The sequence below is a fragment of the Centrocercus urophasianus genome, unplaced genomic scaffold (genome assembly GCF_019232065.1).
Source record: "Centrocercus urophasianus isolate 14NV4802_14NV808 unplaced genomic scaffold, USGS_Curo_1.0 seq_30, whole genome shotgun sequence".
In the NCBI taxonomy this organism is placed as follows: Eukaryota; Metazoa; Chordata; class Aves; order Galliformes; family Phasianidae; genus Centrocercus; species Centrocercus urophasianus.
The window spans coordinates 3,438,902-3,462,368 of record NW_024884867.1 but is presented as its reverse complement, the minus strand read 5'-3'; the positions used below and the strand labels follow the sequence as shown (position 1 = coordinate 3,462,368).

Here is a 23,467-nt window from a genome sequence, read left to right as displayed (position 1 = left end):
TGCCCCCCTCCATTTTTTCCCCCTCTATGATTATCAGAAGGATCTGCTGTTGTAACCTGCCGTGTTACTGATCCCTCTGTAGTCCACACCTCTCCAGGGCCCCTGTGCATAAACAAAGCAGTGAGCTTATTTTGAGGTTGTTCAAAACCAGCAGTTCTGCATCCTTCTGAATTTCTCTTAGAGTGTTTTCTGTTTTTTTTTTTTGTTATTAAATTCTTATTCACTATTAGTCTTATTTAATTTGGCAGGTTTGTGGGACAGCAGCTTTCTTGTGTTCAATAGTTCCCCCAGCAGAGACAAAACGGGCTGAAGCTTTTTGTTTGATTGCTGATCAATGCTGTGAAATTGGTACAGGAAATACTTAAATCTCAGTTGCTGAGTTTCAGACCTTGTTCTGTTTCATATGAGTTTTGTCTGTGAAACGCAGTGGGTTTTGGTACTTAGCATAGCTCTTAATCTGCCTGTTTCAGCTGCACTATTCCAAGAAACAGCCTGTTACTTGGATCAATACTCTGCTCCTGTTGAGTTTCAGTAGGTCTAATTCATTGGCTCTGTTCAGGAGACCTAAAAGCTGGATTAGAGAAACCAAAATAGTGCGCTGATGCTCTTTGAACACAGGAAGGAAACAAGGTGTTTTCCTTCCTATTCTAAGATCCTTGCTGTTTGTCACTCAGGAGAACACACTTGGCATCCAAAAAATGGATGGAATAGAAAATTGGCTTGGAAGTAATCTGGACCTGACCAAAATTATTTGTTTTATGGCCAGTTAAAGCTTCACTGTACTGAAGCTAGCACCTCGAATGTCAAATGCATAACATTTTTTGCCTTGTTTTATATGTTTTTTTGTTTCTGCTTTTTGTGAATGGAAGTTAAAATTGATTTGCAAGTAATGCACGTGGGCGATTAGGAAATCATCCTTGCATAGAATTCCTTGGAGAACCTAGTTACCAAAATTAATTTCTGGTGCTTGGTGGTATCTAGAGGAAGCTCTTGCAGGCACAAACTGTTATGTGTTATGTTATCTGCAATAGTGAAATTTCCAGGCATGATAACCAAAGAGTTCACTGTTTTTTAATTGTTCCATGTATCTTAATCTGTTCAGAATCTTGAGCATGTTCTACTGTCCTGCTCACAGTAGCAAGAACAGCCCTTATCACAATGGCAAAAACATGTTAACTGGGGCTTTTCGTATGCCATGTCAGTGATATAAAAATTCAGAGTAGATAAAGAAGAGGGGAATAATTAGAGGAGGAATTATGTATGTAGAAAGTTTTCATTTAGTGCAAAGAAGGCTTTTCGACTCCAGGGGAATTATTTTCATATCAGGAACTACAGAATCTATCCTACAGGGAAGGCAGGAGTGAACAGTGTTCTATAACATCCATCCAAGTTGGCATTGTTACAGAGAACTGAGGGAACTACTGCTGTCTGTGGAGCATGGAGCCCTGCTGCATGTTGTGCAGTGTCAGGGACCTGTGGGGAACGCCACCCCTGGGTCGCTCAGCAGAACGTGTGAGATGAGCATCCACGTGGTTAATGCAGAGAGCTGAAGTCTCCTTGCTGCTGTTAAACTTTAATTTCTGCATTTAAAACAAAGCAGAGCTATATATATTAAAAAAAAAAGTAACCAAGCCATTTCCACTAGGATAGCATGATTTTAGAGTAGGTCATTTTGAACTGAGAATGTTTGGGATTTTGTAGTTAATTAAGGGGTTTACAGCTTGTAGTCCATGATCTTGTACTGACAGGTTTTTGCTGAGCCATTCCTGATCCAGTTTCTTGGTGACTTTCATTGCAAAGTCAGAAGCCAGGTTCTCACTCTTGCCTCCAAGTTGATATTATCTCTCATAATTCCAATTCAGGTTTCCTTACATCAAAGGAGGAGGCGAGTGCTTTAAAGATGGTGTCCCTTTTTTGACAGCTCAATTTTTCTCTTTTCTGCATGGCTTACTTTGGTGTAGGCAGGTTTGTACAGGTCCAACCTAGTGAAGGTGAGCAGAACCAAAGTTCCACATACATCTTGGCATTTTTTTGCTGTATTCCAGTCAGATCTCTGACTTTATAGCACTCCTTCAGCATCCACTAGGATGTCTGGTCATTCTAGGCTGGCTCGTGGGGTTGGGTTTGGTTTTGGGGGTCTGTAGATCCTATCAGTGCCGGCACCACTGTTCCATAGCTCCTGCTCTGAGCCTGAGCCATCTCTTCTGGAGGCAGCTGAATGAGGGATTTATGAGGCAGTAGGGGCTGGAGGTTGGCTGACTGCAGCAACCATTCCTTCCAGTGGAAGGCAGTGGTGACGGTGACGGCAAACACAGTTGGAGTTGTGCCTTATGCCTTGTCCTGGCAGCTCCCTTTGGGTGGTTGTCTTGGTGTTACTGAGTGGAGGATGCCATCTGCGTGGAGATGAAGGTCTCAATGACGTTATGGGTGGATGGCAGCAGCTGACTGTGGCTGTTGGTGGAGTCAGAGCTCTGGTACAGCACCAGGCTGCTGGAGGACACTGTTAAAAGCACAGGTAGAAGTTAAGTACAAATAGCCAGTGCAGTCCCCTCCTCACACGTGCACCTATTTGCAATATATGGTTTAAGAGAGCAAGTGGCTGCTCCTCTTACCAGCAGGGCTTGAGGTGAGGCGAGGACCAGACTGAAGGTGCTGGATGGTTGTGTCTTGGTTCTGTAGGTGTATCGCTGGTGCCTGTGATACTGGTGTATGGATCCCAGAGTCTGTGTGGGTTTCTGAGTCAGATGTGAATGCCTGGAGAAAAGAGTTAACAGAGCCTGGTTTCTTCATCCCTACTAACAGACGTGGGGGAAGAGGATTAGAAAGAATGAGCAGGTGCTGTTTCCAAGGAGATTAAATCCTTGATGGTGCAGTGAGAAGCTTGCTCTAGTGTCTCCAGCAAGGCAAGGAGATGAGATCGTTCTGCTGGGATGGCATTGACCACACACCCAAAAGCTCTTTGAGAAGCAAGGAGCTCCCAGCAGACTGATGCAGCTGTAAGGTGGGGGGGACACACGTGCTAAGGCTGTTACCTGTTTAGTTGGTGTCAGGTTAGTCAGCGCGCTGAGATTGGCTGTGTCTGTTATCACCATGGTTTGTGGGAGGAGGCCTGTATGTGTGTACTGGGCCACTTCAGACTTGGGGCCGTAGAGAGCTGTACACAAAAAAAAAAATAAAAACCCAACAAGATCATGTGGGAGCTGGAGCTTTGCGTGAGGTTGGTTTGGCTGAGTTTCTCTCTTTGTGTGCGCAGACCTGCTGCCTGTCTCTGAAATACTGGGAACGGAGGGGCAGGAGGATGAATGCAAGAGGAAAATAATTTCATAATTATAGCAATTAAGTTTCAGAGCCAGCAAATGCTCCAGAACAAAGTGTTTTGTTTTGTATGAGCAAATGAGTTTGCACTCTTACCATGGGGGTTCTGTATCTGGGCCATGGTAGCCATGAAGGGGCTCTGGTTGATGTGGCTCTGGACCTGCTGCATGAGGGGCTGCTGGTAGGACGGGTGCAGCTGCTGGGAGAACTGGACTGGCTGCAGGGTGGTGAGGCTGCTCCCCATGCTGTTTATCACAGGTACACTCTGGGGCTGGGTTGAAGTCAGGCCTGAAAAACAAGGAGTGATGACAGCGGCGCTGCACGCTATGGGAGGAGCGGCTGCTCTGCAACAGGAGCCTCTGAAGCAGTCACAGCAGTTCTGTCGGAGCAGTGGGATCAGATTCTGCTTTGCAGGAAACCCCTTTGTTTGCTGTGACTGGGAGTAGATTTCATGCCTATGAAAATGAAGCAGGTAAGTGCAAAAGGAATAATGCAGGCAGCTACTATAAAAAGCTCCTCCGACTTCCTGTGTTTGTTCCTGCAGTGCCTCCTGTTGTACCAGTACAGATCGCTTCCCACTTAAGTGATAACATGATGTAGATTTCCACTGGGGAGTCCTCGCTCAGAAGTGAACTCAGGGCAACATCTCAGTGTCTCATTCCTTTATTCTTTCCTTTTATATTAAGTTGTAGGTAACAGATGACTGTGCTGCAGCTGCCCAGCCACACGGAATGAAGTTTAAGCTCATTTTGTTTGGGCTGCTGAATTCTGGAATTTGAACCAGTGAGAAAGGCAGAAGGTTTCACTCATCAGTACTCATCTCTGTCTGTACCATATTCCTGGATATGTAGGGTGTGTTCCTACACCCTATTCATCAAGCCTCTCTAGCACTGAGAGAATGTTTACACTGTGGAAATCTCTTTTAATTATTCTTCTTCTTGGCTAGCACAGAATTGGAATCAATATCATAATGTTGGCTATAAATTGGGACGTGGAAATTGGTTCATGGTTGTTGACAAACAGGACCTCTTTCTTCCAGAGAAGAAAGGGTAAGAAGAGAGCACACATTTTATTCTCCTTTCTCTAATGAGATGCATTTTGGCAGTTGGTTTTTCCTGGAGTGAAAAGAAATCTGATAGCAGTCCAGAAAAACTGTTGAGGTAAAAAAAATTAAAAAAATTTAAAAAAAGTAAAAAAAAAAAAAAAAAAAAAAAAAAAAAAAAAGAGTGATGACTGCATGTGCTTTTTGCAGGAAGTAGAACAGGATGTTTTGTCTTTCACTGTGAACATGCTTAAATTCCCTTAACTGAAAGCTGGCATTATGTTTATATTTGGGAAGATGCACAGCAGTAGAAAAAAAACCATTGGCGTAGGAATAGATCACAGAATCCCTTGCTCTCAAGACTTGAGTTTCTGTGTGACTGGATTCTAACATGAATAAGGATGTCTGTCCCTTAATTTCACGGGTCCTTGTCAGTAGTGCAGTTGAAGATCCTTAGTGTTTGTGGCCATTTCCCCAGGTGCGTCTCAGTGCCAAATCAGTGCTTTTATCTCTGAGGGTGAGGGAGGTAATTCTCTGTAGCTCTGCACCAGAGTCCTGATGGGCAGAGTTACCAGAGCCAACAACCCCCCAAGCACACTGCTCACCTATTACCAGGGTGGAGCCGCCGGTGTTGGTGAATGCAGGCGCCAGGGATGAGGTCTCACCAGCTCCGATTGCCATCACGCCGGGCAGTGAGGCCATGATGAGGTTCTGAGTTTGCTGGCCCAGCGCATGGGGGTTTTGCTCTAGGCTGTGCAGGGCAGTCAGGGTGCTGACGGGGGGCAGAGTTCCTCCGGGAGCTGAGATCTGTGTGAGAGAAGGACAGTGGAAAAGCCATCTGCAAGCTGAGTGTGGAGAGTCCCAAAGCTGTCAGCAACCTCTCCCTGCCTGCCCTTGACCCCTTGCTAACTGGAAAGACTTCACCTTTGCTTGTCTGCAGTCTTTCTGTTTTCTCATACTCATCAATTAACCAGCAAAGGTCAGGTGTTGAAATATGAAGAGGAAATCCTTGCTCTTATAGTTCTTTCGTACTTAAAGACTATGAGGGCTGTACAAACACAGATGAGGTCAGTCCCACTGCACTCCCTTTGAAGGGAAAGTTTGTCCTCTGCTTCACAACTGAGGGAAGAGGGCTGTGCCCAGAGAAATTCGGAAGGAATTCACTACAGAATCCTCTTTCCTTGTTCACAAGGAGTTCACAAGGAACAAGGAGTTCCTCTTTCCTTGTTCACTGCTTCCTCTGAGAAGTGCCTTTAATTTCCCTTCCTCTCAGCGAGTGTCTTTTTGTGGCCAGTTTTCAGATTAAGATTTTAAAGGGCTTGCTGAAAATATTCCTTAGTTGTTCTTTTTTTCCTCGTAAAATATTTTCTTCAGGCTACGTTAACAGTTCCTTGCTGTTAAAGGGGGAGCATATCTGTTGGACAAATTCTGTGCTTGGATGTCTTGCTGATTTAGGCTGTGACCTTGAGACACCAAGAAATCTGATAACTGGACTGTTTTCTTGACCTCTGAAATGAAGCACATCACCTCTCTGTGCTCTGATGGGGTTTGAACTTGCAAGGCCCTGTAGAGATCTATAGCTGGAATATTGTGGAACGGCAAAAAGGCATTCAGATAAATTGGCTGATGGAGAAATTTCAGTGATTTATACTATACTTTTTCTTTCCCCCTCAGAAAAAAATCTGTAAGAATGCTTTACTAAGAGCAAGCACCAGCAGGTTAAATGGTGGGACAAATTATCAAACAAATACCAGCTCTAGAAGATGGCTTTAGAAGACTTTCAGCATCTCATGCAAGACTTTACTCTTTGAGGAGAAAATAGGAAAACAGAGATTTAAATCAAACTGATTTATGGTGAACTTATCTTTGCCATGGGCCAATGTGCACTAATGCAAACTGCTGCCAACCCTGTTAGCAAGGGAGCACGTGGAAACTGAAGCTGACAAGTCATGCTGCCCTAATGCTCAATTGCTAGTTAAGTGGAAAGAGTAATTGGTTTGTTTTTTCTTTTTTTTAAGGAAGGAAGGAAGGAAAGAAGGAAACTTGCTTTGAGGAAGGCAGGTTGCTGCAGTGTGGACATCCAGTACATGTCTCAGTGGTGTAACTGTTCTCTCATCTGTTAATCTCATTGGATCTGCTCAACTCTTTTGGGATATGCAGTGTTCAAATGAGAGAGGTGATGAGTGTGACTGGGGAAAGGGAGATGAGAAAAGAGCCTCCTGGGAGGAAGGAAGTCAAATCATGTCACACTTGGAGCTGTGTTCTTTTGGTGTTGGTTGTGCTGTTTGCTTGTTTTTCCACAACAGGTTGTTTGGGTTAGTATTAAAAAATGCCTGTGCTTCCGTGTCATCCCAACCCCCATCAGTCTGGAGCACACGGGTATCCCCAGAGTTCTCATATTGCAAAGTCAGTGCAAGGCAGTTGTCCTCTATCTGTAATATGGCTGTTTTAAAGGGCATTCTAGGAAATACCATTTCTGAAGCGTCTCCCCTGTGGCCACCTTCTAGTCGCCAGGACTCTGGTGTACGTCACTTACCAGCTTGGTGTCTGTGCTCAGCAGGTTCTGGCTGGGCTCCAGCCCAGGGGGAGAAACCTGATGCAGGATGGTTTGGGTGGTCACCATGGAGCTGTTCCCGTGGTGGTTGCTGCTGGAGGACTCTGCCTCGCTGGCTGGCTGCTGGTTGTACCTCACTCCTGCATCACAACAGGGGGAAACTCTGTGTTAAAACCGAGTCACTTCACCAAGTGCTAAGCTCGGTTGCATTTGTGGACGCTGGTCTCTGGGCATTTAGGTCAAGGGCCGGGTTTGCTGTCTCCCTTTCAGATCTCCCTCCGGTTGCTTCTTACCGTGAACTTTGGTGGGTGAGAGAGCAGGAGGCGGCTGAAGGGAGGAGGAGTTGTGAGGAGTGAGAGGGGGAGCAGAGGTGGGCTGCGGCCCGCTGAAGTTGTCCATGGCCAGCTTGTGCCGGAAGGCCTCCTCCTTCCTGCGGTTGGCAAACCAGTTGTAAACTCGCACCTCGGTCACCAGGTTTGAGCCCAGACCCTGGGCCTGAGATGGGGAAACGCCTCTCTGAATACATTCTGCTCTGTTAGGAGAAAGCACAAAAAGAGTTTTGCTGAGTCTGCTTCGGTCAAAGGCACGCAGTACGTGTGCAACCCCAAAGTGACGGCGGTCTTACACACCACAGGGGAGGATCCTGCTGGGTACAGCAAGATGTGGGGCATTACTGCATCCTTAGCAAAAGGAATGCTCACGAGTCTCGATTCAAATGTGGCTGATGCCACAAGCCTGCTTCATGTGGGCCTTGGCACACCAAGCATGCAGAGGCCCTGCTCCGATTCTTCAGATCCAGGCACCCTTCTTTACCTGTTGCACTCTTCCACCAGTGCCTCTCTCTCTTCTTTGCTGGGGTTCTTCTGTCTCTCGTAGGCTTGGAACAGAATCTGTTGTGAGGCAGGACCCCATTTAAAGCGATTTCTTCGTCCCTTCTTGGTGGGCAGATCATCTCCCATGGGCTCCTCTGTCAAGATCCCCTGACCAGCATGTGTGAATTCTGCAGGCACAAAAGGGCAAGGGAGTTTAGAGGAAATGTCATGGGAAACAGAGGGCTGAATCTAGAAGGGGCAGAAATCAAGTTCCGTAATCTGCTAAAACAGTTAAGATGTTCCTAGCAGGACTGTGGTGACCTACCCCTTCTCTTACTTGCATTGCATCTCAGCTCCCACCCTGGGGAAGTGAAAACAGATGTGGGAGGCTTGAGAGTAAGTATGATTGGGGTCCTGCTCTTCAGAACAACCCAGAGGCTGACAGTCTTGTTTCAATTGCAACTCATGAATACAAAGTTAAGTGAGAGATTGCAGACAGGTTCTTGAATATAGAACTGCATGCTGCAGTGATGGGTTGCCAGTGGGTGTCTGTATAGAGAGGGCCTGGAGCGTGAGGTGATAGCCAGCAGTGTTACAGCAAGTACAATAGTTTGCTGCTTTTTGCAGCTAGGGGAACTGTTGCTTTAGCTGAAAATTGTACCAGCCTGGTGCTCAGACAGAAATGCCTGAAAAATGTCTGTGATGTGTCAGGCACACTGTTTTAGTGTGAGGATGGATTTCAAGCTCCAATGGCAAATGAATAATGTTAGTTTGCATCTCTTTAGCAACATGATGGGTGGAGTGGGTAACTGCAGGCTGTTTTGTGATGGGGCATTTTTCCATGTGCGGTTAGGTTCACTTTACTGAATACTGACATGGATTTCTCTAAGCTTGCTTCCAGAAATGGCTTTTCCTGCATTTTTTTCCTTGATAGAAATGTGCAGTAAGGATCAGCAAGGGAGAGCAGAGGCTTTTATGAAGTTGGAAACTGCAGAACAGTTACTGCTGTACTTACGCTGGGCCACCTCTCGCTGCTTGCGGACGTACCAGGTGTAAAGGGCTGCCCTTTTTTGGGTCTTCATGGGAGTGCCCTTGTTGAGGTGTTGTGAGAGGTGGGATTGGTTCAGACCAGTCGTGTCCACCACCTCGCGCTGAGGGATGTTGTGCTGTTGGAGGTAGGATTTCACCATCTTTGCTACCCGCCAGGGATCCTCTCTGGAAGGAGCAGAAAATACTTCTCAGGAGAGCACTCTGTAGCACCTGCACTCGGCAGACCCGCATTCCAAGGAGGTGCACTGGTGCTTCCCTAGGTGCACCATGCATATCAGTCAGCACCACTGCATGTGGTGAGGCAGGGGTGTTAACTGGCTGGAGAAAGGAGAGCTGTTCTCAGTGTGGCCAGGGCACAGCATCTGTCAGAAATTAGGTGGAAAAGATGTATCTAGCTTCCTTTAAGCAGCTCTCTGTAGGCACTTTGATCTCCCCTTAGAAAGAGCCATCTTTGGCTATCAGGGGAACTTTCCAAAAACATGGCAGCAGTCTTTGCCATCTGTGCTTATTTTTATGCAAGGCTTTGCCCTGCTCTGTTCAGGCAACTGCCATCTGTAAATGATAGAAGGTGCTGACAAGTGACACAGACAAGGAATGTACATCCCTTTCTGCTGGGAAGTAATAAAACATTTTTTGCTGCTAGTGAATAATGCGGTGGGGAGAGAAGTGACACTGGATCTCAGCATTCAGCTGGATATGTTACGACTACAGGTATCTATTTTTCAGAGATGACAACTATCTTGCCATTCTCTACTTACTTTTCTTCTCTATCCTCTTTAAGGCATAAGTGCTTGGGATAGGTGCAATTCATTTTTCCAAGGCAGATTCACTGTGTTACTATGCTGAACCTAGCTCATGCCCTTAATCTTGTCAGGGATGAGAAACATGGCAGAGATTCAGGCAGTGAAAACAGGCTTTCATCATACTGTCAGAGGACAGCTATGCATGTAATATGTATACACCAAGCAATCTGGCATTATGTGCATCAGCCTTGCATTATTAACATCTGATTAACATCTAGATCCACTCAGACTCCTACTTGCTATAAAGAACAGGCAACCTATTCCTCCTATTGCCACTCTCCTTTGGGGTAACAACTGGAGGAAAACTTGAAGCTAATCTGATTTGAGATTTTATAATGAACGTGAATCTCTGATTAAGACCTCTGATTAGAACATCCACAACTGTTCCTAAGGAGGCGTTCAGTGCCAGTTTGGATGGGGCCCAGCCTCATCTAGTGGGTGCCTTGCCCACAGCAGGGGAATTAAAGCTAGATGATCTTTAAGGTCCCTTCCAAGCTGAGGCATTCTATGAACTTGTGAGAACAGACAACGTGACTTTGACTGCGACTTCTTTGTGTTTGTCAGTTTCACTGAGGCTGAAAATTACAGTAAAAATAGAAAGATGGAAAAACAGGCAGTCTAGAACCAACCAACTCAGGAGCGTCTATGGAAAAGATTCTGGTTCAGTTTTAACAAAGCATCCTTCTGTTTTTGTATGCAGGATATCTGGTGGAGAAGGTTTGCACACTGTAGAAGTACAGTGGTGCTGCATCTAACACCAGCATCAAAGGAGCAACGGGGATGAAAAAATATTTCTAATATTATGGGTGATGTGTTGCAAGAATACAGAGATCTGAGCAACTGGCAACAGCTGTACTGTTGGAGGCTTTGTTGATTCAATAGGTTGCCAGAGGCTGCAAAGTGATAAGCAGGACAAAGTCCACACCTGTTCTCTCAGTGCAAATACCCTTATCTCTGTTCCCTTCACAGCCTTTCACAGTGGCTGGGTAGTCCAAGGAGCAAGCTCTGCTGCCATTGTATGTATGGCGGAAGCAGGGTTGGTTACAGCTCTCTGAAGAATCTGTTTTCTTAAATTAGGACCATTTGCTTCTCTGCTATGATGGTACACTTGCTTACAGAGCTTCAATCTTCTAGCCTACTCCCTTAACTACGTCTTTTCAGAAGCCTCAAATTGGGCTGAATTTGCAGAGCTTTTCCATCTTCGGTGTCTTTCCTCCCTCAGTGTTTGTGATATGTTCCAGCCAGCACATGTGCCTTGAATTTGTTACACACGTCTCTATACAGAAAAGGCTCCTACTTGTGATCTCTTCTCTCAGATTTGAGCTCTGGCTCAGATGGGGAAAGGAGGGACTGTGTCATTACTGATGGAAACCACTGTTACATATTGATTTCCTTCCTGCAGGCTGATGGTGAGTCACTTCTGTCTTCCCTGTCGAGATCCTTGCTTCTTTGTGGTAGGAACAAAGAGGGAAGAATCCAAGAGTCTTTTTTTCACTGTAGTTCAAAGCCTTGTGCTTTCTTTTCTGTTTGTTTGTTTTATTTTGAGACAAAGCAGAGCGGGTTCTGTAAGGGAAAACACTGCAGGGAAATCTTACCACAGTATAATTTCATAAGATAGTTGTGTGTAATCCAAACTACTCTGTACATCATCAAAACGTGGGCTGTAATATCAGTGCAGCAATTTATTTTGGCCCTGGACTACATCACAGAACAAGCAATGGCAGCTGCTCAGCTGAACCCTGAAAGGAGCTGTTGCCCAGATGCTCAGTTCCACCTGCGGAGACTGCATCGTTGTCACACACATCATAAGGTAAACCTTAATTCCTTCAGCAGTGGTAGGACTGTCACTGACTGTCAGTTTTCCTGTTTAGCTGTGCTAAAATCTCACTTCCACGGTGAGTTAGAACTGGGTGTGCCTCACTCAAGCTCTCTTCTACCTGCAAGCCCGTTTTCTGCTTTTTTAATCTTCGTTCTTCCCAAATAGAAGCTACCTCTCCATCCCATTCTTGCTTTGGAGATGTTAAGTTCTTCCTGGAAATTGTTCCACGTAATGCTTACTTCCCAAATCTTGCTTTCAGCCTTCAGTCCTGCTTTCAGTCCTGCTTTCAGCTTCTGAGCATGGCCCCTCTCCCTGACTCCTGTCAGCCACAGGGGCCTGGGTCTTCTCTCCATTCCAGCTTCCCATTTTCTTAGTTTTGAGGTCACTTTTTAAGGGCGTTTTCACCTCCCTTTTGTTACCTGAACAATAAGTAACCCAGGTAGTTAGTTATAAACTCAAAGGGAACAAGAGGCTGGTTGATAATTTATAGCAACATCTCAAATTTAAATGGAAAGTAAATATCAAGTTGTTAGCATTAAAGAAAACCCATTCCAGAGAGCTGGAGATGTAACATTCGGGGGACATTCTCTTTCCTTCACTCTTCTTGAATTTTCCTTCTTTTTCCTTTGTTCCTTTCTTTCCCTTCTTCTTCCCCATTTTTTCCCTCTATTTCTCCTTTCCTTCTTTCTTGTTCTCAGATTCTCAGGCAAGAGAATCCTTTGTAGGTTCTGAATCGCTGTTTGGACCAGAGCTCACTTACGCAGAGGTTACTAGAAGCCCTCACTGATGCCAGTGCACACCTGGAGCCGTGCTGGGCAGAGAGCAGGGAAGGTAAGACCATGGACAGGCTTCCTTTCTGATGAACTTGGCCTGGTTCGCCTCATCTTGGTTTATATGTGGAAATGGAAGGGGTGTGGCAGCTTCATCTCAGCTTTCCCCCGTTACAGCAACTCGAAGACAGTTTACGTGAGGAAGATATTGACTCTTTATCATGGCTTTTCTTTTTTCCCTCAAGGAAGGCATGCTTTTGACCCTGCCTCTAGGGGAAACCTGTTGCTTATCTCCATTTCTCTCTTTCCTAATGGCATTTTGCTCCTTGCCCTACAGGTGAACTGCTGCTAAACCTCTCGCCATTCTCTGGACGTGCAGTAACTCGATCTGTCCCTGCTCCCAAGGATGCCTCTCTCTTGCCTTCTGTAGGTAATACCAGGCTGTTCTTCCTCTCTGTAGGGTGATCTGGAAGGAATGTTGTTGCTCAGATTGCGAATTTATGGAAGATCAATGAGACATTTAGGGATGAAATGATGAAATGTCAACTCCTCACTACAGAAGCGTTAGTCTGAACTGCCTTTATCCGTTGTTTTCTGCAGGGACAAAATGGAATAGGTGCCCATAGGATCACCCAGTTGTGTAGAAGTCTCTTGTCTAATTCCTAGCTTACTCAGCTTTGTTCTGTGCTTCTAAAACCACGCTTCCAACTTCAGTGGTCCTGTGAGGATGTGTTGGGTCTCTTGGTGCTGTCACTTTTCCTTTCCATCTCCTGGGAAGCCTAGCAATGGACTCCCTCTGGTACTACTAAAAGAGTGATACTTGCAGTTACCACAAAGACTTGCTTGTATTGCCTGTAGCTGCCCACAAGTCAATCTCTCTGTTCAAATGTGGTCTACAATATCAGGCCAGGGATTGTTAGCCTGAAGAAAGTTCTTTCTGAAGGTGAAAGAGCCTCCATCTGATTTCTTGACGTGAAATCCTTGTGTAGATGCTGAAATAGGTAGTTTCGCAATCATTGAAGTTCTACTGGGAATACCTGGGCTTGGAGATTTCTTGCCTTCCTTCCTTTTATTCATTGCTAGAAGTAATTTCTATTATAGAGTAATTCCTATTACAGATTCTTCTGTCCTGTCTGTAATTACAATATTATTTTAAGGACGTTACCTTTTGGCATCTGTTAATGGAAAGGTTTATTCTTAAAAACAAAGAAAAAGCTTTAGTAAGCAACAACTGCTTAGACATTATCAAGCCCTGATATTGGTTCAGATAGTTGGAATAGATTCTCAAACATAAAATTGCTTTGAATATATTTTCTGATCAAAGATCTATACAATGTGATACTTGACAATACAGACTTCCCAGTGTTTTCACTTTACCTTGAATAGTTTTAATCTATTATATTCCTCCATAAATACTCTTCTAACTTTTTGGACTCCTGGTGCATTGCTCTGTCCTGTGGTACTTGGGATTGATGAATGTGGGCTCTGAGGTTCAGAACAAAGCTTTGCAATTACAACCCAGGGTAAGGCTTAGGAGACTCTGGTTCTCACCTATCCTTTTCTCTACCCTCTTACGGTTTTAGGTAAGACACAGAATCTCTGTAGAAGGGCAGTATTACTCAACTGACTGTCTGCAGAGAGATGTGGGACTGTTGGCCAGAAACCATTAATGTCACAGGTTTGCAAGGGAAGTAAGTCTTGTGCTGAGCCGGATAACATGCACAAGAGAAAACAGTAGCAAGCACCTAGGAAGGCAGAGATGGTCAGAAACCAGAAATTGTACTAAAGTGAAGTTGGCAGGAAGGAATTCCCTCCATACATGAGCCTGTTCTCAGACCACAGGCGATAGAACTGAAGTCCTGCTTCACCCATTCATTAAAGAAAATGGGGCAAAGCCAGGAGCTCCTCTTCAGCTTCCATGGTCTCTCTTGTGGACAGATACCTGATCGGAAGTTAATGATCAAAAGGCTTATCAGGGGCTTTTCATCTATAAATTTATAAGACAAAAGAGAAATAATAAAGCCACTGGATAATTAGTAACTAGCCAGGGCCCGCCCGGTGCCACTGGTCTCAAACTACCCCAAGACCTGTACGCAGACTCAGGGAGATGAGAAGGAGGCAAGGGTGAGGGGAAGGAAATGCATGGAAGGGAGAGAAAAATTAGCTAGGAAGACATTAAAAAGGGGAGGATTGGCAGCAGAGACAAAACTGAGGAGAGAAGAGGGAATAGGTCCAAAGAATGAGGGAGAGAAAGGTAAGGGGAACAAAGGAGGCTAAAAGGTGTAACAGAGATGGAAGAGCAGAAGAGAAGAAAGAGAGACTGGCCCCAAAAGAAGACTGAATTATTGGGAGTGTTTTCCCCACCCGGGTAAGAGCTGATCCAGTGAATTTACCTCTGTTGGATGCAGCTGTCTCAGCTCACAGTCCGCCATCTTCCATCTCCTAAGTACTTATGGTGAGTGCTAACTCTGACCTGCTGTTTTTCTGGCTTTGGCCTTTCTGGTGAGATTTGATGTTTTGCTTCTTGTTGTTACCTTTAATATTTATTTTGTTTGCATGTGAAGAGGAGGGAGACAGCAATGCCTGAGAAATTCTCTAACTGTGTTTCAGTTTTAGTGAAGATTTTAGGTGCAGGTCATTGCTATGTCTTGGATTTTCTGTTAGCTTGAGATTTCAGAATGTCCACCCCCCAAAACAGATGGGCAGATTCTGCTTCTGAGGTGCCAGACTGCTTGGATGGACATGATCCTTATTGGGCAAATCTCTTTGCCCACAGAAATATTGTCCCATGAAGAATGCCAAATGGTAACTCCAGTGAATGTTTCTCTGTCACAAGACTTAGTGGTTAGGGAGCTCTGCCTGTCTTTTGCTATTAAAAATGCGTGTATGCAAAGGCAAAATAGTGTGGGTGTAAAACCTGCAGTTGTTGCTGCATATCTACTTTATGGCTGTGACAGAGAGCGGATGGTAGAAGCAGTGGGTTCTGCCTCACTGCAGGTATTTGATTTGTGTGCTTTCTACAAGAAAATCTCCACTGAAGTCAGGATTACTAAGCACTCATGGGATGAGAAGTTCCCTGGTTTGTCTTTGATCATCAATACTTCAAAGAGCAGTAAAGTTAAAAATATTTATCACCTTAAAATTAGCAGGGAAACTTCACAGCTTCACTTTACCATCAAGTCACTGGCTAACATGATACCTGTTAAGAGTGTGACCAGATATTATTTTTTCTTTCCTTGATGACTGAAATCCTGAATCCAATAAAAGTATAAATGGCGGAAACTAACATTTAGTCAAAGATGCAACTTACGCAGCCCACGAACTGTTCTCGAGCCTGATGATACAAGCGTTTCAAACTCGTAATCGGGCTTCGTGGCTCCCTTTATGCATTTGAAGTGAAATTAAAAGAGAAAGTTTGAGCATCTGTAAGAGTATGGGGAGTGTTCTCGGGGGATAGTCGGGCATGGATGGAACTCTGCAGCTAGATCAGTTGTGAGCACGCTGAGCATAAAAGGTAAGGAAAAGAGACTTAGCGGGAGAATGCAAGAAAGAGCAGCAAAGAGGAGCAGCAAATTATTTCCTTACTGTAATAGTCTTTCCACCACAGCCTTCTGGTGAGCAGCCTCCTCAGGGCTCAAGTTTTCCAGCTCCTTCATTATCGGAGGGGTAAATTCCTCCCCGTCATCAGAGGTTTCATCTTCCGACAACCTGGTTTCCCCCATTCCATTGGGGAGATTGGGGATTTCGGGGCAGGACTCCCCTTTCTCTGTCTGCAGGGCATTGATAGCATGCTGACTTTCACTCTGGAGCATGTAGGGTTCCACTTCGCTCAGTGCCTTGATCAGGGTCTCCTTGGTTAGCCCCGACTCCAGCAGCGCTCCCAGCAGCTCCACTTGAAGATGGCTCAGCTTCGAGACCATGGTCTTCAGGCTGCAGTTCTTTGGGTTTGAGTTCCACGTTATCCTGCTTCCAGCTTCCCTACACCATGTTCCTGAGGTAACACGCCCGACTGTCAGCAGCGGGCACAGCGCAGCCTCCCGCCTTTACGCCCCCCCAAAAAAAACAAAATACAAAATTGAGCCACTTTGGACCCCCCACGACTGTCCTGAGCCAGTGCTGATAAAGGGACCCTTGGCTATCTGTTTACATTGGTAAATTCTCCAAGGTTCATATTTATCTGTGTGCTTAGCAAGTTACTGAACTTTGGACTTCAGCACTGCAGCAGCAGTTCACAAAGTGCAGAGGGAGAGAAAGCAGGGGGAGGGGGAAAGGGAGGGAAGCGGAGAGAGGAAAATGAAGGGATAGAAGGTCTGCCAGCATGGAAAAGTAAGCCATGGAAAGAAAACGAAGAGAACAAGAGTGGAAAAACAAGGCTTACTTTTGGCCCCATTCATTTTAGAGAAGGAAGAGGTAGAGTACGTACGAGGAAGAGTTGCGTTCGCCAATGTTGGAAGGTTGCAGAGCCTACTCTGAGCTCTAGCTGTGGTGGGTTGAGCTACTCTCAGCTCTTGCTGAGAGCTTTGGGCTGCAAAAATACTGCCTCGGCAGCTTGGTTTGCCTTTGTACAGCCCTCCAGCAGAGACGAGTGACCACTGGGTTGGTTTGAGCGTTCCCAAGACCCGCAGGATGTTCTGGAGCTCCTGCTGACTTCTGTGGCAGAGCATTGAGTCTTAAATGATTTTTTTTTTTTTCTTTTGCCTTTGGCTTGCTGGGTACCTTAATATGCAAACATCAGCACTTGCCAGAAGAACTTGCTACGTTTATTGCTGAATTGATGAGAAAAAGCTGTGTACACACGTAATTCAGATACTGCTTGCCCCATTGAGCTTGTGATTCAAGCACATGGTAGGGACTAGCCCTGGGTGTTGGTACATGCTGAGAATCCCTATCTGCAGCTGCCCTGCTTCTGAGAAGTGCTCTGGGCAGCTTTGGCTCCCATTTATCACCTACGTCTCTTGATACCAACCCTGCTCTAATGTTCTACTCCCACCTGTTGTTTGAATCCTGAAAACATGCTCTGTAACTTCACTGGAAAAATTTAGGGCAATTCTCATGGAATCTTCATTATATGATATTTTGCAGTCTGAAAATATATGAATGATTTTATCCATTTTGAAGAATTAGGAAATAACTTGGCATGGATTTGATGGTGTGTGAGCATCTTGTAAATGGTTCCTTCTTACGTGATCAACAGGAAGACTTAAAACTGTTGTTTTATTGGAAGTTTCCTATGGGCAGCCACTCACCTTGTTTTATATCGCTTCCACCAATCTCAAGCGAAGGGGAGCCCAACAGAACAGTCTCAAAAGCAGTAAGTATTCCAACACAGTGCTGCAGAATGATCTGGGCTCCCATTCTTCCTTCATGCTCTCCAGGCGCCTGTGACAAGGGGCCAAGTCAGCAGCTGAAGGGCAGAGTGTTTTCCAGATGAGACCCCCTCCTTCCTCCAGGCTCAGCAAGATGTGCTTGGGCTGCTGGGCTGACCTTCCCAGCCAGGGCTGTTGCTAACTGTCACCTTTTGTTTCAGATGGCATCTACACCCAGGTACCACCCGTTCCTCTTGCTGCAGCATGTTAAAACAACTCAGGTGGCTACAAAAGGCTAAAAAGAAGTAAACTTTTGGAGTCCATGTTAAAACGATGTAAGAAACTCGAGTGTGAACACATAAAAACTTGTCTTTAGTTTCAAAGATTCATATTTATTATAATACAAAAAGAGCATTTAAGAAGCAGTGAGATTTGAGATTCCCCTATTGATGCTTTGATACAATTTGTGTGCATTTTACTCCCAATTACAATTTTGCTCATGCCCAACCTAGTAGACATGCCAACAATACTGGCCAATAGTAGTAATTGTGCATGGCAGGTACAGCATCCAACCACAATACATAGTTTATTCATGATGCATCCTTAGAATTCAAGGATTTTATGAGTGAGGACAACAGATTCAGGTCTCCTGCAATGAATGACAAAGATTCTGTCACACAACGTTACTTATCTTTTTCTGTGGTATGATGATTTCTTTTATTTAAACTAAGATGGACACTGTTACCATTCTTATTTAAAAGGTTGCCTGCTCTGAGTTCTGTGAGTGTACGTGCTTGCTGTGTGCTTTGGGGGTGGGGGACACACAGCCCCGAGTTCAGACATAACCATCAGTCTGCCAAGGGAACTGTAAAGAGAAGAAAACGTAACAACAAATGATCTGCCTATATTGTGTGGTTTGAAGGATTCCTTATACACCCAGAAGCCTTCTGCCTTGATTCTGTGCACCCTGCAGACCTCCAGCTGCAGAGGCTTTTAGAACAGCCTGTCTTGAAGCCAGTGGGATTTGAAGACTGTGAAAACAGAAATGAACGTCTGCTTGTAGGTTGGGACCTCACTGAATGCTACGGCTGGATGCCACGTGGAGAATCCTGAGCTGAATATGGAATCTATTCAAGTACTGGAAAGGGGGTAAGTCTTCTCCATCACTTTAACACTCTAAACTATAGGCACGTAAACAACAAAGAAGTAAGCGTTCTTTAAACAACTCCATCATCACCTTTACCTTCGCTGTAACTCACCAGCCCGTGTTAGTGAATGGTTTGAGGCTCCGTTCAGTATTTCAGGTTCTCCAGTGCAGGAAAACTAGTGATCTTTATAGTGTTTCTTCAGAGTTCCAAATTATGAGCAATCAGACCGTGCACTTGGGAAAAAAAAGAGGAGACTGCTGCCATGTATTACCTAGCACTCCTATTTTATGCACTGACACAACAGATTGCAATATGGTATTTCTCAGGTTTTTACCATTTCCATAACATGCTGCTGGGAGGCGTGAGGTATTAAGGATAGCAGAGGCCAAGGTGGGTAACAGCAAAGCTTTAAGGCTGGATTCCAGTTCTAGTAGCAGAGCAGAAAGTAAATAGTAGAGTGCTGTAACCCAAACAATATACTCCTGTAACTAAATTGCACCTCACAGATTTTGCATTGAGAATGAGCATTTGAAAGACAAGGAGTTTGTTTTGCTTTACTCATTTTCATTTATTACCAGTGTTTAGTATGTGTTGATTTCCTTAATTGCAACAATTTGCTGGGCTGTGACTTGATTCTTAAATTACTCAGACTGAGGTGATCATCCTGGTGGTTGTGGCAGGGCCAGCTCTTTGAGTTTGGAAACACCGAATGATTTTGCTCATTCTTCTCTTGTTTGCAGTACCTGCTTTTGAATTTCTTGCTGCAAAATTGCTTGCTTTTCCTTAAGTTCAGTGCTCCAATGATAAGACATAAGCAGCTCTACTACACTAAACTGGCCAGCAGTAACAGCAGGCTTGTGAATAATGTTTTAGTAACAAATTGGTTTAGATGCACATTTGAGAAACTTATCAATTAGTAATCACAAAAAGTCTGATTTCTATTTTATTTTAATGACAAACATAATAAATAATAAAGATAATTTCCCTGCACATAGCAGGGGGGTTGAAACTAGATGATAATTGTGGTCCTTTTCAACCCAGGCCATTGTACAATTCCATTCTACAATAATAAAGACTCTTTAAACATGCTTGAATGCTTTGCACTGTTATATGTTTTTCAGTTATGTTTTTCTTCACTGCTCCTGAATTACAGACAGTCTAGGCCATTTTAGGTAAGGATGTGCCCACTTCCTCCAGTCTTCCTCCATTAACTGTTCCAACGTAATCTTTCTCTGCTGCATTTAATAGAGTAATTGAACTGTGGACTACTTAATACTGACAGCTGCTGCATGAAAGTATAAATGGGTATACAGTAGGATTTTCTTATTATTTAGACTTATTAGTCTGTATTTTCCTTATTACACCAGGGAAAAACCCAAGTAATAGACAGTAGGGTACTGGGAACGGAATGGAGAGCAGACAGTAGACGCCCAAAGCCTGAATTCTAGTATCAGTACGACTGTTACCTTTGTTTTCATGTGCTGAGTTATATCCATCCTTAAGTGTTCCTGATGAAAAATACAGTAATTGGCTAAGATAAAGGCAGCCCAATGTGACTTCAAGGAACACAAAGGGAATGAAAGAAATGCTAGCAGAGCAAGCTTGTATGGGGCTGTGAATGCGGTGGGAACATTATCACTGGCAAAAGAGATGCAGAGAAGTGGTTCTCCTAGTAATTCTTTACCATTTTACTCTTCTTCCTGCTGAGACTGCTAAATGCTTCATTGGCCTGGATGGCATTTAACATCACCTCTGTGAAATCTGAGAGTTGTTATTACAGTGTTCACTCCTATTTCCACGGTTGGAAAAAAAAAGAATGCAAATGACAAAACCGATTCTAATTTGCGCCCCGGGAGCTCAGTCCCACGTGGTACCCAGGACTGTGAGCAATCCAAGGTAATTGCTGTTTGTGTTGCTTCCAGAGGGTTTCAACACAGATTTCAGTGTTGGTGCAAACCCTGGGTATCTCAGTGGGAAAGGACTCACTCGAATACATCGTGTTAATGTTCCCAATTATACACATTTAATGCTTTAATTGAGTAATCTTTGTTGTAAATATGAATAGTAACACCATTGAAAATGTGACTTTACAAAGAAGGTTTTTTTTTTTTGTTTTTTTTTTTTTTTCCTCCTTCCCTATATTAAATTATAATTAAGAGTACAATCAGAAGATTTTAAGAGGGCAGTGCTCTGTTGTGACTGTGACACAGGAACAGCCTAACAAGTTCCTCCTTATCACTGCTGGCAGGACGCAGTTGCATTCAGAAGAATGAATGTTTTGCTCTTTATGACCAAAGGCTGTGTTTAAATTTTGGGATTCTTGGTGATGCTGAGGCTGAGCTGTAGCAGCCATTAAGAACTACAGTGGATGCAGAGCGGGGAGTTCTGGTGTGACAATGCCTTAGGACCCAATGGCCTTAAATTAGAGGTGATCTCTCTCTTTACAATTCTTATTCTGGTACAGAGAATCAGGACAGCGTCCTTCTCATTCATCTGTCAGTTCCCCCTTCACTTACACACAGCCTCCATCATCAGGGTGAGGATCTTTGAGAATAGGAACAGCTGTGGAGCTCAGTTAATGAAGGAGTTTCCCACTAGGTGGTAGTGAAGAGAATCATGTCATATACTGGTCAGAGCATGTTTTAATTATTTTTTATCAAGGGGAATCCCATGAGGATCTTACAAGCAGAATAACCTAACATAGCTCTGAGCTACACTGTCAAAACTGGATCTCTTAATTTTTTTCATTCCCTTTTTACTCATTTCCATGCCATTTGTTCCTTCCAAAGCCACGCAGGGTTGACAGCTTTACTTATTATATCTTCTCCTGAAAGGTGAAGTGAATCTACATGAATCTATTCTGGCTTTCTTTCCACCTCCATTATAAAAGCATAAAGGCAGAGTAGGATAACGCCATTTAAGCCTTTAGGAGGTGAGGACTTTGCAGCCAGTCCTTTGATCTGATTCTCCACCATACTTTCCCGTCTGTGCTCTGAGAGCTACATAAAAGAAAATACAATATTTTTGGTTGCTGCTAGTTTTGAAATACTTTGACAGGTCAAAGCAGTGCATCAGTCTATATCAAAGGCACCAGACAGAACAGCTGTTTTGGAAGGGCTTTGTAATGTCAGAGTACATTCTCACTGAAATTCAGAGTAAAGCTCCCCTGTAGGTCCAAAGCAAGCACATACAAAAGAGATGATGAGAAAATGATCTGGGGGGATGCAGGCTGTGCTCCCCTTTAGAGTAATGCAGGTGCTGTGTCTGCAAGGAGAACGTTTCTCCTGTGAATTCATCCAGCTACTCTAATGTAACGATAGACCAAGCTTGCAAGATCCTGTAGTAGTTTATGCACCAACCCTGAGACGCTGGAAAAAAAAAATCATACTTCAGTAGCTCACCAGCTAAAAGTCACTGGTGTCAAATTAATGTGCTGTAAATGTTGCAAGATAGAAATTGGAAGGATTTCAATAAGCAGGAACATTGTTGCTTTATAGATGCCAGTGCTGTTTTACAACGTGGGGGGGGGGAAGTTGAGTATCAAGACAAGGTTGAAACACTTGTTTATCTTCCTCTGCATCGATTCAAAAGATGGGAGAGGTTTTTTCTTTTGCATTCATTGTATCATAATCACTGAAAAGGGATGAATATCCTTATCCTGGAATTGCATCACAGCAGAGGGAAGATTTCAAATTATTTATCAGCTTTCTAATTGTTACGACATGTTGCACTGCTGGGACAAGGAAGGAAAAGCAAGATTTCTCTATTGTGGAAGTCTGAGCTTGTCTTATTTCCTAGTTTGAGATTGGGGAGGGGGAGAGGAGAAACAATGAGCTCCACCAGAGGGGTCAGCTGGGCACTGCTCCCTCCAGCTCAAGGCTCTGTGACTCATCCTGCTGTCCTTGCACCACACGGCAGAGTTTAATGCGTACAGAGATGGGCAGCGCGGTGGTGGGTGAGCTGGGGGAGCAAAGAGAGGAGGTCAAACAGAGGAGAACATCTCGCAAGTTAGCCCAACCTGAGCCAGGCTGGGAGCAGATGCTTGGACTCCTATCTAACAGTGCAGCCATTGGGGAGCCAGTGAGCCTGTTGGTTACCGTGCTTTTGGTATTCCCCCCACAGCTGATAAATCCAATTTCGAGCGTATTTTTCTTAGCATTGATCATGGCAGTAGCTCTGACGTCCTTCCTGCCCCCGAGGCTGAAGGGCTGCGTGGAGCTGCATGCCAGCATCCCAAAGCTGTAGGACCACTGCAAGAACCCTACCGAAAACAGAACGGGGAGAACGGGACTTCCTTCCACCTCCAGAGCAGCACTTAACCACGTTTCAAATACAAACGGAGCAGAGAAGCCTCCAAGGCGCAGCACCAACTTACTGAGAGCAGCTGAAGCGAGGTACCAGGCGTTCCCTCCGTGCAACGTGTGCGCGCACTGCGGTTCCCTCTTTCCTGATGTGGAAACCGACCCAGTAGAGCTGGGGCAAAGCAGCCCAAGGCACATTTCTGGGAAATTCACGCTCCGTTTAATGCTCGAATTTAAGAGCCACCTTACCGGATCCCTTGCGTTTACCACCTGCTCCTCTTTCGGCACAACCCAAAGCCTCGGCACAAAGCCCATCCTTAGCTCCAGAGCACAGCACAGCCCTTTCTCGGGCTGGACGAGGCGGCTCCCCGCCCCTTTCCCAGCCTTCACCATTACCTGCTCGCCCGTACGGTCGCGGCGCGGCCGGGCCCGACAACCGCAACCACCATCACCCCCCGCGGCCTCGAGTTCTCTCCCCGCGCGTGCGCGCGGCGGCGGCACGTGAGCGTGTTGTGGGCACGTGATGCCGCGCACCGCCCCCCCCCCC

At 44.9% G+C, this 23,467-nt stretch overlaps 1 protein-coding gene and 1 long non-coding RNA gene across 3 annotated transcripts; one reads left to right on the top strand and one right to left on the bottom strand.

The window, feature by feature from the left end:
• Positions 1-1,557: 1,557 nt before the first annotated feature.
• On the bottom strand, positions 1,558-16,361 carry HNF1A (HNF1 homeobox A). Its single transcript, XM_042829221.1, has 10 exons — positions 15,751-16,361; positions 8,739-8,938; positions 7,725-7,911; positions 7,205-7,443; positions 6,894-7,051; positions 4,963-5,164; positions 3,412-3,603; positions 3,033-3,154; positions 2,613-2,754; positions 1,558-2,500 (listed from the first exon to the last, which is right to left on the bottom strand). The coding sequence occupies exons 1-10, from the start codon at positions 16,083-16,085 to the stop codon at positions 2,373-2,375; spliced, it is 1,905 nt and encodes a 634-aa protein (XP_042685155.1). The 5' UTR covers positions 16,086-16,361; the 3' UTR covers positions 1,558-2,372.
• Positions 7,132-19,713, top strand: LOC122165857. Of its 2 annotated transcripts, XR_006170614.1 has the most exons (3): positions 11,857-12,226; positions 12,503-17,476; positions 17,693-19,713. It is a non-coding gene; the product is annotated as an uncharacterized LOC122165857 (long non-coding RNA). The 2 variants fall into 2 exon arrangements; XR_006170613.1 differs by having other exon boundaries at positions 7,132-12,226; positions 12,503-19,713.
• The last annotated feature ends 3,754 nt before the right edge of the window (positions 19,714-23,467 follow it).

Excerpts from the sequence above, each read along its gene's own strand:
- HNF1A (XM_042829221.1), bottom strand. The coding sequence starts at position 16,085 with ATGGTCTCGAAGCTGAGCCATCTTCAAGTGGAGCTGCTGGGAGCGCTG. Across the intron at positions 8,939-15,750 it reads GTGGTGGAAAGACTATTACA|AGAGGATCCCTGGCGGGTAG; the intron begins GTAAGGAAATAA and ends TGCTCCTTCCAG. Across the intron at positions 7,912-8,738 it reads GCAGCGAGAGGTGGCCCAGC|AATTCACACATGCTGGTCAG; the intron begins GTAAGTACAGCA and ends TTGTGCCTGCAG.